Source organism: Pipra filicauda, unplaced genomic scaffold, assembly GCF_003945595.2.
Source record: "Pipra filicauda isolate LSUMZ 115617 unplaced genomic scaffold, ASM394559v2 scaffold4_size7858003_pilon, whole genome shotgun sequence".
NCBI lineage: Eukaryota > Metazoa > Chordata > Aves > Passeriformes > Pipridae > Pipra > Pipra filicauda.
The window spans coordinates 6,524,318-6,540,224 of record NW_024104643.1 but is presented as its reverse complement, the minus strand read 5'-3'; the positions used below and the strand labels follow the sequence as shown (position 1 = coordinate 6,540,224).

Sequence of the window (15,907 nt, the reverse complement as noted above, 5' to 3'; positions counted from 1 at the left end):
GATGCCATTTTCCTGGCTGGGTTTCTGGATTTTTCTCCCTCAGCAGTCCCAGCCTGCTGGATGTAAGAGAGATTTGGAAAATGGTCCAGCATTGCCCAGCACTTCCAGAGACTCCATAGGCTCTGCTTCTTGCCCTTTCCTCTTTGACCTCGGCTGGAGTGAGCCTGTGCAAGAATTTGGGGGTTCTCTGGGGGTTACTGTGAGAACCTGTCTGCTGGTCCTGTTTGAGCTGCCTGGGGCAGGGTGAGCTGTGCAGAACTCACTGTGTATGAAAACTTACAGCACTGCTTTCTTTCTGCAAGGAAATGACCTCTGAAGAGAAGAGCACTATCACCAGCCTCAGCAAGTGTGATTTCACCCACATGAGCCAGTATTTCAAAGCTCAGACAGAAGCTAGGAAACAGATGTCCAAGGAGGAGAAACAGGTACCAGAGGGAATTCTAGGAGACTTCGTGATCCTTAGCTGGCTTGTAAACATCTTGGTGTAATCATTCCTCTGCCTGCCTTGCTTTCATACGTCAGTGTTCTCACTTGCTTTCAGATTATTGCTTTTGTGTTAACTGTAGGAGTCTGTGCTGTGCACCTCAGGTGGAGCAGAGCACTGTGTTTACAGCTGAATCCTCATCCTGATTTGAAATGATATACTGATAGGGCTGATCCTGCTTAGGTAAATAAAGTTAAGTAAGTAACTGCTTAAGTAAAGTTAAGTAACTGCTTAAGTAAATAACGAGAAGCAGAGCTTCCGTGGGTTCATTGGTCCCTGGACAATAATGAGCAGTGGATACTCAGTTAAGGATAGATAAGGATGGTGGAAGAAATGCAGTAATGCCAGTAGTGAATAAAATGAGAGAAGAAATCTTAAACATCAGTTAATGCTGGGTTTTTTTAATAACAAATGAACTTTGTTATCCAGTAGCATGGCTATAGTGGCTTGTAGGGAGAGAATTATTATCTTTTGTGACACTCTAGTAATTTTCCTTTGAATGAGAGCCCTGGTAGCTTGGAATTATGGCCTTTGGGGTTGGAGGGGTCCCACCAGAATAGAGAGCCCATGTCTTACTGCTTTTTCCATTTGAGAAATGTGGGTTAGCCCTCTTACAATGAAGCAGAAGTGGCTTTTTCTGTTGGTTTCTTAGCTGGCGCAGCAGTGCTGTCTATGGGTCAGATGTTTTATTTTGAGCTGTAATGTTTTTATTTTTCCTTCTGTATAATTAGAGTTCAGGCACAGAAGTATGCAGTGAAATCTCAGCACATTCTTTCTTAGGAGACTGTGTTCTGCTTATGAGACCATTTGCTGACACAGGCTTGACATGCAGCAGCCTGGAGACATTCCTTTGCCTGCTTTCCGATGCACATTTCAAACACAGAAGTCTTTTATACACACAGTTTTTATACATAAACAGCAAGATGTGAAGTCTGGTGGATGCCAAATGCTCAATACAGAATATAAAGCAACAGTACCGTGCTGGGGCTGCCCCTGTAGTGTGCTATGTGGGTAGAGGTGCATGCCTCTGTTGTGGCAGAATTCTAGTTGCCTTCACCAACACTCATCTGTTTCCCTTAAATACGAGTTTTCAGTGAGTTTTCACATGTTCTTTCTCTTTTTCCATTTGTTTGTATTGCTGGCATTTTATTAATGCTTTTCTGGCCAATCTGCTGCTCTGTGGCCAGTCTGGTACACTTGCCATGATGGGGATCTGGTTTTGGGTCGGGTCTCCACCATTACTGCGGTGCAACTATAGAAATCCTTTAAGTTCTGGCATTTAAAAGTGCGTGTGGTGCTGTGTGTGCCTTACCTTTGCTTTTGGCTTTTTCCAGAAAATCAAAGAGGAGAACGAGCGGCTACTGAAGGAATATGGTTACTGTGTGATGGACAACCACAAGGAGAGGATTGCCAACTTCAAGATCGAACCCCCAGGTCTCTTCCGAGGCCGTGGGAACCATCCCAAGATGGGCATGTTGAAGAGACGCATCATGCCAGAGGACATCATCATCAACTGCAGCAAGTGGGCACTGGGGGCTTCACACCTCAGCTTTGCTTCCTAGATAGGAGAGCTTATGTTTAAAACCCTATGTAGGTTGATAGTCAAGCAGGCAGAAATAGGGATGCTGCTTATTTGTTCTTATATGGATAAGAAACGGAGTGATACAAGCAAAGACTGAGCAAGGCAATCATGGGTTTCACGTAGAACTTTGTCAACATATTTTCTTCCTCACGCCCACAGCCTACATCTGCTTAAGCTGTCTTTCCTGCTAGTATTTCCAGAAATTAATTTTCTTCTAGATAGGTTGTCCTACTTTGTCTTCCTTTATGTTGGAGGCTAAGGTTTGGTGGGCTTCTCTTCAGTCTCTAGTCCTGATAAGTGTCCACATGATGTGTGCACAAATCAAAGCTGGTCCTAGCAAAGTGGGTCCCACCTCTAGTATAATTCTTCAGCAGGTACATGTTGGTAGCAGTTACGTTCCTGATCTTTGATTGTTCATTTTGATTCACTTGGTTTCCTGGTGGTGGAAATATGTACTTACGTTGCCTCAGTTTCTTTCCCTGCACTTTCTTTGTGTGATGCTATTCTTTTTCTGTTTTGATGCTGGTGGGAGTTGCTTTAAAAAGTTTTTATTTTCTGTTTTCTAATTCTGTATAGGGATTCCAAGATCCCTGCCCCTCCACCAGGACACAAATGGAAGGAGGTCCGGCATGATAACAAGGTTACCTGGCTGGTATCATGGACTGAGAACATCCAAGGCTCTATCAAATACATCATGTTGAACCCTAGCTCAAGAATTAAGGTAAAGATCTAGTTAAAAAGCCAAAACAATCTTCTCGGTCATGTCTCCAAGAAGCAAATGTAGCTCTGGGTTAGGAGAGAGATAGGAGGTAAAGCTGCCTTGCTGTGTCATCCTACAGTGATGGAAATACATAAGGAAAGCTTCTGTGCTGTTCCTTCTCACAAAGAGAAATACAGTTACTGCCCAACAGAGCAGGTGAAATCTGGAAAATGTCTCTTGCAAAGCATCATTGTGTCATTCCTAGAAGGAATGCTTTAACCAGTGTAAACCTAAAAGGAAGAAATTTATCCAAGAACAGACTTGCTCTGGTGGATATTTTACCTACTTTTGGGCTTAACTTCCCCTGCCTGTTCATGTAGTGAAGTTATAACCATGGGTTGTTAATTGGTTGGTTGTAAAATTAAAAACCTGGCCAGGCTCCTGGCTGAGAAGGCTGGTAAGGAGCTCCTGGCTGAAGGAAAACAAAACCTGCTGTGAGAGCAAATAACCAGCCCATAACAAATAACAAGTCCATAAAAGCAAGGATTTCAGCTCTTCTCATCAAGTCTTTTTCAAGAGATTTTTTCCTGAATTGGAAACAAGGAGTTTGTCCTACAAGTAGGGGGTGGGGGGAGGAGGGGGAAGAATCTCTGTTCCTTGTGAATTCCTGCCCTCTTTTTGCCATAGCTTGAATATATAATAATGATGCTGAACTGTTGATGTTGCTTTTACTTTCTATGGGTGTTTAATTACACAGCTGAAAGAACATAAGTGTCATCTGAATAAAGCAGAGGAAACCATTTATATGTTGAGAGGCAGGGAAGACATATCTTTTGTGTGTCTGCAGTTGCTTCCGTGGAAGCATTTAATATCATGGCAGTCTGAATGACCTACAGCTGTGTGGCAGCACAGTGTGAAGCTGAGCTGCTCAGCAGCACCAGCTCCCTGCTCTGTGCAGTGAGACCGTTTGCACACCAGGCTTGCAGAGCCTGGAGGTGCAGACTGGGACTGGTGCTTTGCCTGCTCTCCCGAGCTGACTCTGCTCCAACGCTCCCTGCAGGGTGAGAAGGACTGGCAGAAGTACGAGACAGCCCGGAGGTTGAAGAAGTGTGTAGATAAAATCCGAAATCAGTACCGAGAAGACTGGAAGTCCAAAGAGATGAAAGTGCGGCAGCGGGCGGTGGCACTGTACTTCATTGACAAGGTGAGGCTGTTCCCCAGCACAGCCCGACCTTCCCTGTCCTGCCCAGGCTACTTGGGAATGCTGTGTGCTGGTCTCCAAGGCAGGATTGAGCCCAGTTACTAAGGTATCCTGAGACTTCCTGGAGGGCAGGCTCCCGTCTCCTTTTCCTTCCCAGTACCTGGAATCCAGAGCAATAACCCATTGTGCTGAACGGGGCTATTTCAGGCAGCATTGTTTAGTTCAGGCCAAACTCACGGCCCGGTTCCAGAATCGCCCAGTTGGATTACTGGGAAGTTTGTGTGGGCCTTTTGTCTCCAGCTGTTTCAGTTTTCCTGCTGGGAATTTCTGCTGGTTTGTCACCTCTTTAGTAGGAGGTTGCAGTTGTGAGGGTTTGTAATTATGCTGAGTTTTTCACCACAGCGTAAAGAAAACTGCAGTTGTGTTGATGCATTTAAAGCAACATACAACCAGTTCCCAGAGAGCTGTTCCCTGGTAGCATATGGTGTCTTGACCAACTAAATTAACAGGTTTTGTTCAAAATGGTTTGATGTAAACCAGGGAGCTCTGATGTGAATAATTGTGGTTTCATATGAACACTGAAGATTTTTTTTTCCAAAAATTAGAAATGGCTTTAGCCAGTCCTGTTAAAAATACATGTTTTTACACAACCAAGTGTAGCCTCGAGATAATTTACATAACCTTTATGCTATTTGAAGTATATTTAGTGTGCAGTGAATAAGTAGGCTCACAGAAGATGAAGAACTGAACTGTATGATTTGTCTCAAGCAGAGTTCACATGGAAGTCAATTTGATTTTTAAAAAATACCATACTTTCTGAAACGAATTTCCATTAGTCAGAACTGTCTCACAGTTTGAATTCCTTAATGAGCAAAAGTTGGTAAAACATCTTGGCTTGAACTCTTTAAGAAAGGAGATCTTCTCCTCTGGACACTGCTGATTCTAGGCCAGAGTCTGAAAGTTTGCAGCATCTGTGTTCTGGGGATGGTTTGAGTTCCTTAACCTCTTTTGTCTTGACATCAATGTAGCTTGCCCTGAGAGCTGGTAATGAAAAAGAAGAAGGAGAGACAGCTGACACCGTGGGCTGCTGCTCTTTGAGAGTAGAACACATCAAGCTGCATCCTGAGCTGGATGGGCAGGAATACGTGGTTGAGTTCGACTTCCTTGGAAAAGACTCCATCCGATACTACAACAAAGTCCCTGTGGAGAAGAGGGTGAGGCACCTCCACAAGCACCTCCACAGCCTCAGCTGCACACAAGTGTGGCCAGCACAGTTTTGATGCCAGTAACAGGTCGCTTTGTCCCTGGTCAGATACCCAGCCAGAAAATAGTCTGTTAGTGTTCCACCTCTTTATTGTCAGGGCTGTGGAAGGTGACATAGCCCAGCAGCCAAGATGTTTGAACATCTTACTGCTCTTCCTTCTGGTCTCAGTGTAAAGAGTTGGCATAACGTGACCGTGCCAGCCCTGTTAGAAGAGTTTCTTGGGTCCCATTCTGGTCAGCAGAGTTAGTTTTGTCACCTGGAGATGGTAGAGTTGTAGGCCCATATAATATAAAATATATATAATATATATATAATGTATAATGTAATAACAGCATAACAGGTTCTGAAATACCATGTACCAGCACTCTTAGAGCAGCAGTTTGCCTTGGGCCTCGACGATACACATTTCTCTGTCTCAGTGGTTGGGTTCATGTTGGAGCCGAGCCCTCAGGGAGGTAGGTCTTGATCTTGGGTGCTCCAGAGCCTATGGAGTGGGTGCACTGGTACCTCTGGCCTCTGAACCTGGATATCTACCAGCCAGGACTTACTTCTTATACCATGTCCATTCTTTCATCTCTTTGTCATCCACCAACTTCATATTTGCTGTGAGCTTGGCCTCATTCCAGAATAAATCCCCATCCAGCAGTGTGAACCTGGAGATAACTATCCAAAAAGACTTTTATTTTTGTGGGTGTAACAGCTCTGCATCTGGCCCACAGCTCTGCAGTGAGCACAATGTATTAGGTGCCCCATGTGTAATGCTGTGGTAATTTTAACAACAGTCAGCAGTAAATGTTGGGCTCTTGAGGAGCAAAACAACTGAAAAAAATCAAACTATGGCTCCTCTAGAAATTAATGTGATGTAATTCTTACTTCCTTGTTTAAAGAAAAAACAATTTTTTCTGTTTAAATTTATTGGCGTTGGCATCTCTCGATGTCTCCTCAGTGCTTACAATGGGGAATTGATTATTGTGGAACTAGAAATCTTTGTATATTGGGTGTCTGTAGAAGAACGTGTGTTGTTGAGAAGCTGGGGATTTGGAGCATGCAGAGCTGGGATTTGTGGTCTGTTTTATAACTGAAGATGCTTTGATTATTCTCCCTACCCCAGTGAGACTTGTTTGGGATGAAACTGTGAAACAATGCAGCAATGAGAAGGGTTGGTTTCTGATAGCTGGACTCCATGGGAAATAGCCATGGGGTCTCTTTGGATGGAGTAAAGATGGAGAGTAAGGAAAGGGCAGTAGCTTTTCTTTCTCTGGGGGTCTCTCTGTTAGGCAGCTCAGCCAGAGCAGAGTCAGGTCTCCTGCAGTTTTGATCTAAAGGAGGAGGATAAGGGCATTGAATGCTCAGGACTCCTGTGCTGGGGAGGAACCTGTGACACAAGCATTGCACTGAGAGGTGGGTTTTGCCTGCTGGGAAGTAACATCCAATATCATCACTGTGCCCTGAAAACAGTTTGACTGGCTCCCTGGCAGTATTGCTTCCATACATCTTACTGCTGCCCAGCACTGTCTGCTGTGTGTGCCTGAAGTTCCTGGTTTTCTTTTCCTGCAGGTGTTTAAGAATCTTCAGCTGTTCATGGAGAACAAGCAACCTGAGGATGACCTCTTTGACCGCCTCAATGTAAGCACACAGTTCATGGGGAGGGGGTTGGAGCACATTGAGCAGGCTCGCTCTGCCCCAGGCAGTAACAGCTGCTCTGTTCCAGCAATGGGTTCAGTGGAAGTTTTCTTCCAGAGCAGCCTAAAAGCAGTGAGAGACTGTCTCAGTCTGGTGTCTCTATTGTCCACTGTGCCCACAGGTTCCCAAAGCAATGGGCCTTGGTCCTGGCGAGCCTGGCTCTGACCTGGGGAGGTTTCTCAGGGTTCAGAGATGATGAATGTGTGAGGTGACAGATTTTCAGATGCCATCCCCATCTGCACACTTGGCTCTCTGGGAGCAGTGTGGTGGTTCGGGCACATTTAGAGTTACTGGAAACCAAGGCTTCCACACCAAAGAAATCTTTTTTGGCCACTTGTGGTACTTGTTACCAATCTAATACTTGTTGGTTCTTTGTTCACTTTTCCTGTGGTTTCAGTAATGTTGTGGCTATTCTGTTGTGGTCAGGTCTGAGCACAGCAGGCTCCAGTCGTGAGCTGTGGGTCCAGAGATTTTACAAAGGCCGTGGTCAATTCGGGTGCTGACTGTCAGCTCCTTTCTGCTTCTTTAGACCAGTATCTTAAATAAACACCTTCAAGACCTTATGGAGGGACTGACAGCCAAGGTATTCCGTACTTACAACGCCTCCATCACGCTACAGCAGCAGCTCAAGGAGCTCACTAACCGTAAGTCTTGTCCCTGAAACTGCGAGGGGAACAGATCTTACCCTGCAATACAGACCTGGCTTCCTTGCCTGGGCCACAAGTCATATATCTGTTCACCACTTCCTCATTGCATTTCTCCCAGTGCAGCTGGGACCCAGCTGAGGTCTGATCAAAAATCTGCTACCACATAGTCTTTTGGGGCAGCTGAGCAGCCCGTCACTGGGGCAGGGAAGAGCTGACTTGTGAGCACACCAGGGTGTCCCTGCTAGGTTATGCCTGTCCCTTACCAAAGCAGATTGTCAAGCCCAGTGGTGTCCTGGGCAGTATGGGCCTGCTGTCCCCTGCTCTGAGCATGGCTGTGCTTCCCCTCTCTTGAGCTGACAGATGGTGTCGATGGTGATGAATAAAGAACCTGCCAGAAGGAGTTTGGGCCTGGGATGGATGTGGTCAGGCTCCAGGGATGTAATTGGAGCATGATGTTGAGCCTGGCCCGTGGCAGGGGAGGGTCGGGTCGGTTCTGCAGGCAGTGGGGCAGGGGCTGGGGCTGCACACCCTGCAGAGCCCCCACATTCACCACTTTGCTGTCCTTGCCAGCGGACGACAACATCCCAGCGAAGATCCTCTCCTATAACCGTGCCAACAGAGCGGTGGCCATCCTGTGCAACCACCAGAGAGCTCCGCCCAAAACCTTCGAGAAGTCCATGATGAACCTGCAGAGCAAGGTACCTCCCCCCTGCCCAGCTCTGGGCTCGGGGCAGGGCTCCAAGTCCTGTGTCTTGGGAGTTAGGATTCCTTTCACTTGGGGTGAAATGGAAGCAGAGCCTGCTTTTCCCTATCAGGATTTGGGTAGTGCTGCATCAGAGATGGGCCTGCTTGGAGAGGAGCAGTGAGCTGGAAGGGACTGTGTGAGTTGTCTTTTATTTGTAAAGAACAAGACCAGACCCTTTTTCTGCCCTTCATCCCATAGCTGTGTGTTCTGCTGCCATTGAAACTCCAAAGCAGCAGCTCTAGCTCTGATCTGTGTCCACTAAAGAACCTGCTGTGGGCATCCACCCCTGTTGTGTGAATCTCAGGCCGCTGTCAGTGTGCACATAGTACATTATGCCCCTCTGACTTGACCTCTTCCTTTGCAGATTGTTTCTGGTGAAGGCCATGAGGTCCAAAGGGGTTAGGTCTGTTCCTGGTCTGGCTTTAGAATAACCTTCACAATAAGGAGTTCTGGTTTGGCACTGCAGTGTCCCCTGCTTCCATAACACCTAACCTGGCTGCCTCCCCCCTAGATCCCAGAGCTTGGGGAATGGTTGAACAGGGGCTGCAAAATGCTAAATCTCCCTGAATCCTAAACTTACTGGGGAAGAACTGCCTGAAGCCTTAACACCTTTCAGTGTGTAGGATTTGGGGCTGATTCCTGCTGAGGGAACAGGGATCGTCCTTCTGTGTTTCCATGACAGGTACTGGCAGGATACAGTGAAGGCAGACAAGCTGCCTGGAGGGGCTGTTGGCCAGGCCAGACCAAGCCAATTCCTTTGCCTGCTTGGTTGTAGCTGTGTTAGAAAGCTCCCAGCACCACCTTGTCTTGGGCAGTGAGTGGGGCCCTGGGGGATCTCTCCCCACACTGGGCTGTGCAGCAGTGAAGGGCCAACGGCCTCGCTGTTCTGCAGGGCTGGGTCTGACTCCTGGTACATTCTGAACACAGTCACAAACTCACTCCCTGGTCATGCTGCCCAGGGGTGTCTGCCACAGCTGTCAGCAGCTTGTTCACAGTGCTGCTGTCTGGTTTTGCCTCTCCTAGATTGATGCCAAGAAGGAGCAATTAGCTGATGCCAGGAGGGAACTGAAAAGCGCCAAAGCTGATGCCAAGGTCCGGAGGGATGAGAAATCTAAAAAGTAAGGCTGGTGTTCCCGGGCTTTGCAATGCTCCCAGAAGGGGTCCTTCTCCCTGCATCCATTTTCCTGGCCTGTGATTTGGGAAGGCCATCTTTTCCCCTCTTTCTTCTGTGCATGAAAAAATGGCCACCCAGGGGCTGGTCTGATGCTGTGGGTCCTGCCGTGGTCACTCGTGCCCAGCCCTCTGAACTGAGCCTCAGCAGAGCTCACCCACCCCAGAGCTGCCCAGTGACCCCTGTGCAGTGCTGCTGCCTGGCTGGGGAGCCAGGAGTTACACAGTTAATGCACAGGCACCTCCCCGAGTTCCACTCTCCCCGTGGGAAGCCCATGGAGCAGATGATGTGCTCGGGCTCCGTGCGGGCTCTGCAGAGCAGCCCCAGGGGTGCTGAGTTATGGGAGCTCTGAAAGCAGGATCACAGCATGACTGTTCCTGAGGGATAGATGGGCTGCTTTGGGAGTGGGTGTAGCATCAGAACAGTTCAGGCTGTTGCTTCCAACCTTTTAAAACAAAACTGCTGCTTAAGATTCCTGCTCTACCTCTTTGAAAATGTCAGTTCTTAATTGCATGTGCTGAGTGTTTTATGTCACCATCTGTGCTGACACGGCTGCCCCGTGTGGCTGGTGGCATTGCTTACCTTGAGCAGGGTCCCTTTGGGTTCCCACAGTGCTGGCTGGCAGGGCATTAGGAATTCAATGATTTGTTCTTTCCCACCCCAGGACGGTGGAGAGCAAGAAGAAAGCAGTGCAGAGGATTGAAGAGCAGCTGATGAAGCTGGAGGTTCAGGCTACAGATAGGGAGGAGAACAAGCAGATCGCTTTGGGCACCTCCAAACTCAACTATCTGGACCCCAGGATCTCTGTTGCTTGGTAAGCACCTGCCTGGGCTGTGCTGGGGTGATCCCCTCCACCCCTTCACCTCTGTCGTGTCCCCCCACGTGGCAGGGGAGGGCTGTGGCCAAGGGCAGTGTCTCTGGCCTTCCCTTCCATCTCCAGCTCTGACAGCATCTCCTCTCCTGCAGGTGTAAGAAGTGGGGAATTCCTATAGAGAAGATTTATAACAAAACCCAACGAGAGAAATTTGCCTGGGCTATCGACATGGCAGAGGAAGACTATGAGTTTTAACCTGTTTTTATTGAGCTGAATTTTATGGGAAAAGGGAGTAGCCTGGTTTTTAGGGAGATTGATAAACTGTGAGCCTTACTTGTCCTTGGATGCTGGGGAAGGGGGAGGAAAGGGGCAAGTGAGCATCAGATAACACAGCCAACATCTTGCAGAAAGCATAACCTGGAAATATCCTAAAGGAGCTGAGCCAGTTGTCCTATGGACAACTTATTTAAAAATGTTTCAGAGATCCAAATTCTAGCTGTCTGGTTTGTGTGGTTTTTCTCTTGAGGCAGGGCAAGTGGATGGGGGATTTGTCAACCTTCCGCCAGGCAAATTCACCATCACACTGAGAGCGTGGGAATCTTTAGCTACTGTATACAAAATCCAATTATATTGGTGCGTTTTTACAGTTAGGGTTTTGCAATAACTTCTATATTTTAATAGAAAATGGACTCCTTAACCCCTGCCCTTCCCCTCCCCCTCCCGCCCCATTTCAGACTTTAACAAATAAACAAAATTTAAGGAACCCAACGCACCTGTTACAGCTGTCACTATAGTCATGGAAATACCCAGATCTTTTTCAATTTGTCACTTGAAACAGTCGTGGCATTGGAACATGAATTACAAATATCCACCGCATTTGTTCAGAGCAAATTGTGATGGGAAATCGGCCTCCTGACTTGAGTGTTCCTTTTTTTAAATGTGAATTTTTATTTCTTTTAATTATTTTAAAATATTTAAACAGTTTTCTTTCTTTCTTGATCTTAAAGATCGTGTAGATTTGGGGAGTGGGTGGGGGGAGGGGGCCGTGTGATGGGGAGATGTGTGTGGAATTTGAGGACAAGTGAAATTGGAAACAAATGACATTCCCATCACCCTTTGTTCTGAACATGCTCTGTACACTTCCAGAATTATCTACTTTTTAGGTTTGTCAGACTGTTTTACCTTTTTCCCCCCTTTTTTTCTAAGCCCCACTCCCCTCTTTTACTTGAAAGATTTTATTGTGTAAAAAGAAGTTTCACAGGTCAATGAATTTCGAGGGAAATGAGCATTGGTCCAAAAAGGAAAATAATCAAGATTTTAGGGCTTTTATTTTTTTCTTTTGTAATTGTGTAAAAAAATTTTAAAAAATTTAAAAAGGCAGAATTTTAATGTGAAACCTTTTTTTGCTATAATCATTAGTCTTAGAGGCATTGTTAGCTTAGTGTGTGTGCAAGACCATTTCCTGCAGCCTTTCCTCAACAAGTATCTTCTATTTTTATCATGAATTCCCTTTTAATCAACTGTAGGTTATTTAAAATAAATTCCTACAACTTAACTGAGTGTTGGTGTCTGTGTGTTCTTTCACCTCCAGCCCTGGGCTGTGAGGTCCCCGTGGCTGCTGTGCTGGAGGAGGTGATGGGATGGGCACCTTGTACAGCAGGGGATGCTGAGGCCAGGGCAAGGGCCAGGTGGGTTGGCAGTGACCCAGGAGTTGTGTCTTCATCAGGGTTTTGTTGGGAACAGTGTGGGTTTATGATGCCAGGGATCTGAAAGGCATCACCTGGCCGTGGCTCTGGCAAGGGATGATGCTTTCCACAGCTGCCAAAGCTGCCCTTGTTTCTCAAGTAGCTCTCACTGCTGCCTGTGTGGTGTCACGGGGGCTCTGTGGTCGGTTGTGTGGTCCTGTAGCCAGATCCTCAGGCACGTGGCTGGGAAGGGCAGGAGGCTGGGCAAGGACATGGACAGTGAGGCTGAGGGATGATTCCATCTCCTTGGCATTGAGAGCAGCCCAGGCCTGGTGTCCTTTAGGATCCTGGAGCAGATCCCTGGCTCCTCCACAAGGACCTCCCTGTGACCCCAGTGCTGGGGGTGGGCTCCCAAAGCCCCGAGTGTGGCTGAGCCAGCTGAGGAGCCTCTGGGCAGCCAGCCCCGAGCCGGGCTTCCTGCTGCCCGCTGCGATCTTTGAGGCGCTTTGTTGTGGCTGCACAAACTCGCGTTTGGCAGCAGCGCCGTTTACTCTCTGGGGCCTTTCCAAGGTGCAGCCGAGAAAATGCCAGCGGAGAGGGAAAGGGGCTCATTGTGCTCCCGACCTGCCCGTGCCTGGAACAATGCAGCCTGTAAAAATATCCTTTCTATTTATACAGCCTCAGTCAGACCTGGCCGAATTAAATTCCCATACCGTGCACCGCTGAGCAGGGAAATGTTGAATGGAATGGGCAGGGATGTGCTCCCACAGAAGGGATCTTCCACCCCAGCGTCGCTGCTGGCAGATCCGCTTTCTCCCTGGGCATGGCAGAGTGCCCTGGCCGGGCCTGGAGGTGTGAGGCCAGCCTGATGTCCCAGGCTGGAGCGTGCTGTGCCTCTCCCTGTCAGCAAGGAAAAGTATGTTGGTGCAAAAGCGGCCCTTGGAAATGTGCCCGGCTCCCTGCGGACACCGGGAGCACAGGCACTCATCCCCTGCTGGCTCTGTCCCGGGCAGGGACCCCAGGAGGGTTTAATCTGTGGTTTTGCCTGTGGCACAGCAGGGTGAGGACCACACACCCCACACTTTCCATGGACAATTCCCAGACCCCATTGACTCACTGTGCAAACAGGGAAATGGCCACGGACATGCCACATCCCGTTTTTTATCCCAGCACTGCAGTGCCCGTCCTCGCCTGCCCCAGTGTCACCACACCAGTCCTGCTTTCCTGCCCCACGACAAGGCTTGTGTCTGGCAGCCAGGGAAGCTGAGGCAGCGGTGATGTGGCCAGAGGAGGGGGCAAAATGTAGGTTGAAACTGGATCTTGTGCATTGTGAGCCCATGGACAGGCCGTGACAGCCAGGGGGAGGCTGCAAACCCTGCAGGATGCAGCCCCATCCCCCTTGAAGTCTTACAGGATTCCAGGGTTGAAAATTGAAACCAGGTGGACTCGGGATATTAAAAAAGCCTGTGCTCCCCATGCAACGTGAGGGAGCGGGGAAAGGGAACCTGGAGCTGCAGTGGGTTTCCCATCAGGTGCCAGTTGTAATCCAGAGGGATCTTGCAGGGCCTGTGAGGGGCAGGAGGGTGTGGGGGAGGCAGCCCTGCCTGCGGGCACAGCTTTGCCCAGCAGCTCCTCGGAGAGCGTGCACGGGGCGGGCTCTCCGCCAGCATCCGCAGCAGCTCCACAGCCCCAGGCGGGTCTGCTTTCCATCCCCGGCAAAACACTGCTCTGCGTCTGCCAACACCAGCCCGGCCAGGAGGGGACTCCGCACCGCCTTCCCTGCTGGTTTTCCAGATCCTGCTGCCTGCAGCACCAGGGAAGCTCTTCCCTGATGGTGGTTTTCTCAGCTCACGGGCTGATGTCACGTTCACCCACCCCAGGCAATGCGGAGCAGGCAGGAATGAATAAATAACCTGGAGTGGGGCACCTCTCCCAGGGGTTGCAAGATGCCAAGCACCCCTTGCTCGGATGAGGATCGGGCACCTTCTCTCAATGAATGGTCCCCAGGGCAGGAGAGAGACGTGTCCATTCCCAGACATTGGTGTCAGAGGGATACTGGGCTGCAGGGACTCCCACACTTGTCTGTGGGGTGGCCTCAGAGTGCTCTTGCCCTGGATTTTGGTCCCCAGCCCTTGAGCATGGCCGGGGGCTGTCCTTAAGCCAGAGGTCACCTGGCTGTTAGCCTGTTCCTGGTGGGAGGATGCAGCTGCTCCATGAATCCTGCAGGATATGGGGGATGGCATCCCGTGATTCGGAACTGTGATGGGGGAAGGTGCTGGGGCCACTCAGAGGGGGAAATCCCCTTTTCCCCAAAGGTGTTTGCAAGGGGAGATTGCAGAACCCCCAGCCCTTCACAGCCACACGATGAACACAATCCAGGGAATTAAAAACAGGAATGTAATGGAAGTTTTTGCTGCCCTGAGGGGTGGAGCGTGATTTCCCATGGCCTGGCAGATACAGGAGCTGGGACCACTAAACAGAGCTGGCAGGCAGCAGGCACACAAAGGTGGTTTCATGTGCTGTCAAATTAAATGATGAAACTCCTTGGTGTGCAGCATCTCAGACATGGAGAGCTAATGCAAGGCTAAAAGGTGATTAGTCAAACCTGCAGAAGAAAAAATATCCATTGCAGACACCCCATTGCAAACCACATCCTGCAGGCAGCAGCCCCAGCCAGGCAGTGCTCCGGAGCCGGGGACACGCCGGGCTGGGTGCTCTCCTTCAGCACAACAGGCAGGATTTGGGAGGGAGGGAGTTACCTCTTCTGTTTCTTCGACGGCCGTGCTCCCTTCTCAGGTTTTGCCCTCAAAAACAAGGGTGTGCCCATAATGCTCAGCTATTTTAAGACCACTGGGAGCCGGCTGCTTCCTGCCGGTCCCGAGCGAGGCCATTCCACAAGCCAGGAGCGACTTCCACGGCAGCTCACCCCGGAGAGAATGTGCTGAGAGTCCTGTGCCAACACCAAGCACAGACTCCAGTGGCTCTGGCTCAGCTGAGCACGTCCCCAGCGTCCTGTCAGCCCTTACAGTGCTGTCATACACTGCTTGTTTCTATCAGGGCAGGTTTAGGTTCTTACCCTGGTCTGTCCTTGCCTTTTTGCTGCCCAGACACTAGGTGGGATCCTAAACAACCTTGTAGGGCTCCTCGTGAGTGTGCACATGTGTGTGCATGTGTGTGTGCGTGTGTGTGTCCAGCGTGTCCCTTTGGAGGCGAGTGGAGCAGCAGGGACAGAGGGAGCTGCTCATTTTTATTGGGGTGCACATGGGGATGGGGGCCCCTCACTTAGAATATGATGCCCCTTCCAGGCCCACCCATGAGCTGGGATGTGAGATAAGGGCTGCTCAGCACAGGCTGCCTTGCCCTGGCCCTGTGGACACACGTGTGTGTGTGTGTGTGTGTGTTTATATTGTACACATACACATATATCACATACCTGTGCATTTCTATGTGGGGTACAACCCCTCCAACCTCACCTGCAGCAGGGCTGTGCTTGCCCTTGGCAGTCATCGCCTCTCAGGGTCAGAGATGCCACTGGACTCTCTCCCCAGCCCGGGACACCTGGGTGCCCAGCGTGTCCTGGGGTGTCCTGGTGGGGCGGAGGGCACAGGGAGGAAGGCCAGTGGCACACAGAAAGGGAAATTGCAGGCTTTAACCACATGAATGGAGCAAACTGCTCTGAAACGCTTCCCAATTCAACCACTTATCCCCTCACTAACCCTGCTTTTGTGTGGTCTCCAGCCGGGGCCAGAGAGGGGCTGAAGACCGTCTAGAGACCCACGGCTCCCTACACGTCCCCCAGGGCCAGGATGCCACAGGCTGCCCCGCAAGCCCCATCCGGCTTTTCATGTCAACACACATCCAGCCGGGATCTGTGCGGAGGAAACTGCAAACGCAGACGGGGCTCCACCGGGAAGCCGCCCCATGGCGCCAG

General features: G+C 49.6%; 1 protein-coding gene across 1 annotated transcript in view; it reads left to right on the top strand.

Moving 5' to 3' along the window:
- Window positions 1-11,851, top strand: part of TOP1 (DNA topoisomerase I) — a 65,558-nt gene extending 53,707 nt beyond the window's left edge. The window contains exons 11-21 of the mRNA XM_027732456.2: window positions 303-425; window positions 1,819-2,006; window positions 2,643-2,787; window positions 3,827-3,970; window positions 4,996-5,181; window positions 6,789-6,857; window positions 7,444-7,558; window positions 8,132-8,259; window positions 9,330-9,424; window positions 10,142-10,291; window positions 10,444-11,851. Coding sequence (XP_027588257.1) covers window positions 303-425; window positions 1,819-2,006; window positions 2,643-2,787; window positions 3,827-3,970; window positions 4,996-5,181; window positions 6,789-6,857; window positions 7,444-7,558; window positions 8,132-8,259; window positions 9,330-9,424; window positions 10,142-10,291; window positions 10,444-10,546 — 1,446 coding nt within the window. The 3' untranslated portion in view covers window positions 10,547-11,851. The remainder of the gene's footprint in view (window positions 1-302; window positions 426-1,818; window positions 2,007-2,642; window positions 2,788-3,826; window positions 3,971-4,995; window positions 5,182-6,788; window positions 6,858-7,443; window positions 7,559-8,131; window positions 8,260-9,329; window positions 9,425-10,141; window positions 10,292-10,443) is intronic.
- The last annotated feature ends 4,056 nt before the right edge of the window (window positions 11,852-15,907 follow it).